The 7,242-nt window shown below is 46.8% G+C and overlaps 2 protein-coding genes across 2 annotated transcripts in view; one reads left to right on the forward strand and one right to left on the reverse strand.

Moving 5' to 3' along the window:
- brf1a (BRF1 RNA polymerase III transcription initiation factor subunit a) overlaps positions 1–7,242 on the forward strand; it is a 55,264-nt gene that overhangs the window by 4,519 nt on the left and 43,503 nt on the right. The gene's annotated exons all lie outside the window — the stretch shown is intronic.
- On the reverse strand, positions 1,268–5,480 carry LOC119427472 (BTB/POZ domain-containing protein 6-B). The gene is made up of 4 exons (XM_037695099.1): positions 4,606–5,480; positions 3,799–3,889; positions 3,565–3,683; positions 1,268–3,132 (listed from the first exon to the last, which is right to left on the reverse strand). The coding sequence occupies exons 1-4, from the start codon at positions 5,016–5,018 to the stop codon at positions 2,100–2,102; spliced, it is 1,656 nt and encodes a 551-aa protein (XP_037551027.1). The 5' UTR covers positions 5,019–5,480; the 3' UTR covers positions 1,268–2,099.

Consider the following 7,242-nt stretch of genomic DNA (forward strand, 5'->3'; position numbering starts at 1 on the left):
TCAAATTATAATAAATTAAATTATAATAAATCAAATTATAATAAATTAAATGATTATTGAGGGGCAGCACGGTGACGCAACTGGTAGAGCTGCTGCCTCTCACACCGTGATGGTTGGACATGCACCAGTGACCCCCACGACCCAAAAAGGAAGAAGTTGGTAAAGAGGATGGATGGATGGATGGATGGATGGATGGATGGATGGATGGATGGATGGATGATTTGAGTTTAGAAATTTAGTTTTTGTCATTTAAGAAAGTAAAACGCCTCAGATGTGATTTTTATTTTTTCCTCCTCAACACCTTTCTGTCAAACTTTCACCTAAAATAACTGAAAATGTTAATTTAAATGTTTGTTACAGATTATTATTATTATTATGAATACTAATAAAATCAGAAATGTGTTCTGTAGAGCTCCATGACATCTTTTTCATATGAACTATAAATATATTGAGAGTAAAATATAGTTTTGTTTTCTTTCATGTACCGGTAAGTTTTATCAGATGATAAATTGATCAGTTCCATAAATAAAATGAAAATAAGACATTTTATGAATCTTTAACAATTTCAACAAAAACCTTCTAAAGGTGTTTCAGCTCAGCGAAACATTTTTGTTAAAATAGTTTAAACTCCGCCTCCAAGTCGTTTAAAACTAAAATAAAATGCAACAATCTGAAAACTGCAAAAACCCACTTTTTATTCACAATGGAACAAAGAAAACGTTTTAACCAAGTGACCGTTCTTTAAAGAGGAAAAGTCATTTTATCTTTGACGTCAGCAACAGTCTGAGGATCGGATCAGAACCAGGAGCCGGATCAGAACCAGCATTTAGTGTAACGAGGTGAATGATCAGCAGGTCAGAGGACCGGAGACAAACGGAGACTGTAGAAGTAAAGATGGACGCAGGTTCAGCAGTCTGTCCAAAACTAGAGGAACAACTTCTGAATAAAGACTTTAATCTCCATCATCTCCAGTTCATAATCTGATCCACAGATTAGAAGAATCTGAAGAAATCTGAGCTCAAAGGACGAGGCCCTCGGGTGCCACTTCAGTAAAACCAGGTCTGGTTCTGTTTACAGATGTGAACACCGTCCAGAACCGCTGCCATCTTCTCTGGACCTGAGCTCATTTCAAATGGACTGAGATCAAGTCCAGAACTGTTCTGTGGTCAGACGGGTCCAAATGACCACAGACCCTACATCCTCCGTACTAAAGAGTAGAGGGACCATCGAGCCTGTTAGCAGCCTGCCTCTCTGATGGTATGGAGGTGCATTAGTGTCTCCAGCATGAGCAGCTAGCACATTTGGAAAGACTCCATCAATGCAGGAAAGTATCTTCAGGTTTTAGAACATCTGCTCTCATCCAGCAGAGAAGATCCAGGACTGGAGTCCTTTTATCATCAAATTCTCAAATACTTTTTTCTTATTTTTAATCTTGAAAAAAAAAAAGGTTCAGTTCCATTTTAAACGTTTGATGCGTTTAAAATGTTCCACTGTGACTAAGATGTGGGTCAGAGACGTTCAAGTCGGTGCGTTGTGTTTTGATTTTTCAGAGTTCTGATCTGCTTCAAATAATAAACTTTTTATGAAACTGCTGAAGAGTCAAAAGGCACCGAGGCGAGTTCGACTCTACGGTTAAAGAAAAACCAGTAAACAAATGTTTTAAAGTGTGAGACCTGGCTCAAGCTCCCAGTTAGAGGAAGCAGGGTGCAGTCCACAGCGCTGCCCGCAGGGGGCGCTGCAGCCCCTTACAAAGCCGCTCTGCACCACACGAGCCCATCAGAACCTTTTATTATGAGCTGCACGAGCCTTCCTGCACATCAGGTCTCTACAGGAAGTCAGACCGTACAAAACAACTGGCGCCGCCTCAGAACCTTAGAGTCCGCTCTGCAGCTGGAACTGTGGCCAGCTGGATCTTTGTTCCAGTCGAGCCCGGTTCCATAAACCCAGACAGCTTCAGAACCTTAAATCAAGATTTAAATAAAAAAATAAAGTTAAATTAAATAAGATCAAGCAACTCATTTGTTTTGAAAATAGTCTCTTCTGGGCCCTCGGTGAGGAGTTTTTGGATGCTACACGGGTCCGGAGGCAGAACCGGGCTGTCACGAGTAGAACACGAGCTCGGGGATCTGCCCGCCCTGCACCCCGGTTCCGTTGGTGCTGTCCGAGGAGCACTGGAACTGGAACGTCACCTTCCCGCACTGCACCTCCGTCATGCCCTCCTGCCCGAAGTAGCTGAGCTCGTTGCCGTCCAGCACGGCGCTCACCGTGTAGAAGGTGTCCTGCTCCACCTGGACCGGGTGCTCGAACCACACGGGGAATGTGCCGCTCGACCCGTCCGACACGAACTTGGTCAGGTTCTGGGCCAGCGTGGCGCCCTGCCGCTTCAGCTCGATCCTGACGCTGTACTCCGCCTTGTTCCCGCTTGAGCCGTACAGCCCCAAGCCGGCGATGAAGATCCGTTTGTCCACGGCGAACTGGATGCTGTCGCAGCGGCCGCGGTACCGCCACTGGTTGCTCCGGTAAGCAGAGGACTGGAACCGGTGGCACCGCTGGGGGGACAGGCCTTTCCTGGGCGTCAGCGGGAAGTCCAGCTTGGGTTTTTGGGCGGCGGTGTACCACAGGAAGACGTTGTGCGTCTCCTCCAGCGTCAGGATGTCGCACTGCGCCGCTCCGTTGGCGAACTCCTCCAGGCTCATGGTGGGGATCCGCACCAGGAACAGCGCCGTTCCCAGAACCTCCCTCGTGTTCCGGGTGGTGGGCCCCAAGCCCTGCCTCTTGCACTCGGCCGCGGCCCAGTTCATGACGGCCTCGAACACCACCGCCTCCTTGGTGTTGAGCGTCTCCCTCCGCAGGATGATCTCCAGCGTCTGCAGGTCGATCTCGCAGAAGCCCTCGGAGCGCAGCGCCAGCTCGGCCTGCGCGTCGATCACCTCCCAGCAGCGCTGCGTCAGCTCGGGCTCCTCGAACAGCCGGCTCTGGGACAGCAGCACGCAGGCGTTCTTGGCCTCCAGGCTCGTCTCCAGGAAGGTGACGCAGGCCTTGGCAAGCGCGGGAACGATGTACTTCTTGGCGGCGTACAGGGTGGCCAGCACCGTGTCCGCCTCCAGGTCGATCTCGTCGCTGTACATGTACCTGCGAGGAAAAAGAGGCGTCAGCGCACGGAGACACGACCGTGTGTCGTCCTGATCCTAGTGACTCGTTTATTCAGCGCCAGGACAATCCAGCCACACGAAGCAAATCTGAGCCGCGACCTTCCAGGAAGTAGCCTAATCTACATGATCGCACTCTGCCGTCTGCACAAGTATGGCAGGCAGTGTTACTATTTAATCAATGGTCAGAGCAACATTTTTACACATCAGAACTGAAATAAAATCTTTACAATCACATTAGAACAAGTAGAGATTACAATTTAGGATTGTTCTAATTGTATAAGACAAAAACAAGTGTTTTGTTTAACTTTGGCTACAAATAAAAACATTGAAATGAAAATCTTTCTTTTTAACGGTGTCTTGAGTTCCATCGAGCAGCGTTTTTATTCAAACTACGCTCTGAGCACAGACTTACTTCAGCAGGATTAGAAAAGCAGCAGGTTCCACATCTGGGATGTGGATTTCAGACTCCTCCTCCGCCAGATCTCCGTAGAACATGGCGCAGAAGACGGAGCTTCCCACGGCGAGGACGTACTGAGGGGGTGCAGAGGAAGAGACGGAGTCAGAACGCACAAGCTTCTGTTTTTAGCCGAGTGCAACGAGGAAGCAGGAACAATGCTCTGGAGGTTTTCCATAAACACGGGGTTACCTTGTGTGCTGGGACTCTCTGTGAGGCCCCCAGGGGCCCGACAATGAAGTGGACGTCCGCCATCAGCTCATTGTTAAACATCAAGGCGTTCCTGAAAGAAGAGCACAATAAGCCTTTATGTCCTCCCACGCTCGTCACTTAAATTTAATCTGCTGAAACTCAGATTAAAATCTGAAGCTTCAATAATTAACGTTAATCTCACATGGAGGAAAATGGTTTATAGCAGAGTCCTATGTATTTAACAGCTCAAATTTCAGCTCGGTATCTGTAAAGTTGACTGAGTTTTAGCCATTTTTGACTCATTAAGTTGATTAGCTGTGGTGGCCATCTTGAATGGCGTTAATCCGTTAAAGGTGTGCATCCAATGATTATTTCCTGAACGCTTTAAGTAGTTCATGAGATATTTAGCTAACAGACAGTTGTTTTTACTAAATAATGACCAGGTTTTAAAGGCACGATCAGCGAGTGCTCAAGTTGTGTGTTGTGGTGACGCTCAGCTACTACCACACCACATTTTAGGTCATTATATGTAAAATCAACAGATTTGTGGCTATTTTAAAGTTGGCTGTGGTGGCCATCTTGAATCTGGATGGCTCTAAAAGTTGTTTAGTTGTATATGTACATGCTGTGATTACTTCCTGAAAGTTTCACTGTAATCTATTCAGTGGTTCGGGAAATATTTTGCTGACAGGCTGTGAAAGCCGGCGGGCGATCGTGTAATGGTGCGGTTTACGGCCGTGATTAATGGTTCTCGGTGAGCTCCCAGCAGCGGGCTGTTGGGGGTCTCCCCCCCGGGGTGAGCGGTACCTCTCCCGGAGGGTCGGGTGGCTGCACTGCCAGCTGCCGGCGGGCTCCGTGTTGTTGTTGGTGATGTTCTGCTGGCTGGTCGGGGTGGTGGCCGCGCTGCCGCCGCCGCTGCTCCCCGGGCTCAGCGGCACCTCCCCGGGCTTCTCCTCCACCGTGGTGCCGCTGGCCAGGCTGGTGGCGTCGGTGCCGGCGGCGGGGTACAACTCCGCGGCCATCTTCTTCTCTTCCTCCTCCTTCTGCTTCTTCTTCGTGCTCGTCAGGGACAGGGTCAGGATCTCATAACAGACCGGCAGCCGGCCCGGGAGCCCGCCGACCTTCTTGGACTTTTTCAGGCTTTCTGGCAGCAGGAACAGGTAGGTCAGACACCTCATGATCCGGCCATGATGGAGCAGCCTGCAGTCGGCCGTGGGCATCGGCACAGGCGGCGGGGATCTCCGAACTGGAGGGGGCTCTCCTGCACCCACAACCGTGTAGTCCGGCGACTGCAGCGAAGTTTAACCCCCAGTACATAAATATCCGTCCGAGCCCCGGTGTGTGGTCCGTTTAACGAACACGAAGCGGCTCCTGCCCCGGCTCTCAGCTCATCCTCCCCGGACTGAATGTCCTCTCAGCGCTTCTTGTTTTCGCTTTTTTTTTTCCAACGAGTGGGTAATCCGGATAGTCCAGCTGGTCCGGGTTTATCCCTCCCTGCCTCCGCGTTAATCCTCACAGATATCCCTCCGTTTTATCGAATTATCGAACCAAACGACTCCGCTCCGCTCCACCAGAACCGTCCGGATCGGAGGTAAATAATCATTTGTGGTGACTTTTCCAGCTCAGCTCTATTTTTAATGCTTTTTTTTTTCCATCGCTTCGAACTCTCTGAGAACCAATCGGATTGTGGCACCGCTCTGACGTCAAGCTGAAGGAAAAAGCTCCTCCCTCAGCTGCTCCGCAGAGTGCGTCACTGCTCTGACTCCTCCCCCTGATCTAAAAGGCAGGGGCGGAGCTACAAAAATCAGGCCTCTGAAAGTTTTTGTGTATTTTCTGGACATCATTTTGTCTATGTGTATTTGTTTTTTATTCTATTTTATATATTATTCTTGTAGTCTCTACCAAAATAGGACACTTTTTTATATTTATTTTTAAGTCTTTATGACATTTCTTTTAAAGTTTAATGATAAAATCTGCAATTATTTTCCAACAGAGTTTCAATTCCACCTTTGGCTTTCTAAAGACTGGAGAGCTGGCTCAGGTTATGATGTAAATTGATTTATGAATTTTCAATATTAAATAATACCATTAGGCATACGTAAAGTATTAAACAGGGAAATGGAACAAAGTTCAAGTCAATTTTATTGTCATTCGCGTCACATGTGGTACATGAGGTGGAATGAAATTACGTACTCGGCGTCCCAGTTAAACCCAACAATAGCAAAAATATAAAGTGTAAAAATAAACCGTATACAAGTACCTGAAATATACAGGGATTTAAGATCTAAGTTAAAGAAAGAAAACAAGTAAAACACAATTAAAAATTGTAAAGAAGAAAATATTTTAAGTAAAAAAAAGAAAAATGCAGGTAAATAGTGTGAATGCCAAAGATCTCTAAAGGTTAGCAAGAAGCTGAAAGTAGAGAAATCAACTCAACACAAGGTCAAGCACAAGGTCATATCTGAACATTTTAGCTTTTTTAAAGTTTAAAACCAGTTAACTATTAGTTTATGAAAGCTTCAAAGACAGTCACAGGAACCAAAACCTGTCAAAGATATTAAAGTTCAGCTGTCGGTGGTTCTCCTGCCGTCCTGCTAAGTTTGATTGACAGGAGCTCCTCATCGATTGGTCCAAACCAGTTTGTAGAATGAAGCGGAGGGACAGAGGACGCTCTGAAAGGGTCAGCTGTTTTATTTCTGTCTGCTTTAGAGATTAGACCCTCCAGTAAAACTTCCGAGGAGCTCTGCAAGCGTATAATTATCGTTATATGGTGGAGGTGGTGGTGGTGGTGGTGGTGGTGGTGGGGGGGGGGGGGGTCGGTCTTGATCTGAATCCCAGCTGCTTCACCAGCAGAGACTCCAACTTTAAAGATCTTGGACTCCAGACTCAGAGCTGCACACATTCCACATTAAAACGACGACAGCAGATGATAACTCTTAAGGCAGAGTGTTCCTTGAAGGAATGCATGTCACCCGCCAGCTCTCTGCCAGAGTTTTAGCCTCAGTTCATCTTCGGATGAAAGTAGAGGGGGTTGGAGACGTTTTGGTTAGGCCTTCAAAATAAAATACTGAGATGTGCCATTACCACATCACGTTTAAGCTCAATGTCTGAGCGTAAGATGTTTTGTGTTAGCTATGGTCAGTTGGTTGTGGCGGCCATTTGAATCAGTATTTATTTATTTTCTGTATGTTTTGTGTTTTACTTCTGTTTCCACATACTTTGAGGTATTTTAGCTGTTCATAAAACAAAGTGTTTGGCTCGTTCAGGAGACGGCTGCTCTGACTTGTTGTACTTTTCTTTGTACTACTGATGCTGATTTTGCTCATGCTACTTCTAATGATGATGATCCTACAGTCGTTACTTGTAATGGTGCTGATGCTAAATTTGGTTCAGAGTCTAACGTTCAGAGTCTTAACGTTCAGAGTCTTAACGTTCAGAGTCTAA

Source organism: Nematolebias whitei, chromosome 21 (assembly GCF_014905685.2).
Source record: "Nematolebias whitei isolate Nwh7 chromosome 21, NemWhi1, whole genome shotgun sequence".
Classification (NCBI taxonomy): domain Eukaryota; kingdom Metazoa; phylum Chordata; class Actinopteri; order Cyprinodontiformes; family Rivulidae; genus Nematolebias; species Nematolebias whitei.

Coding starts and splice junctions, on each gene's coding strand:
- LOC119427472 (XM_037695099.1), bottom strand. CDS start 5,018: ATGCCCACGGCCGACTGCAGGCTGCTCCATCATGGCCGGATCATGAGG. Junction 3,684..3,798: donor AGAGAGTCCCAGCACACAAG/GTAACCCCGTGT, acceptor GCACCCCCTCAG/TACGTCCTCGCCGTGGGAAG. Junction 3,133..3,564: donor GCTTTTCTAATCCTGCTGAA/GTAAGTCTGTGC, acceptor TTTTCCTCGCAG/GTACATGTACAGCGACGAGA.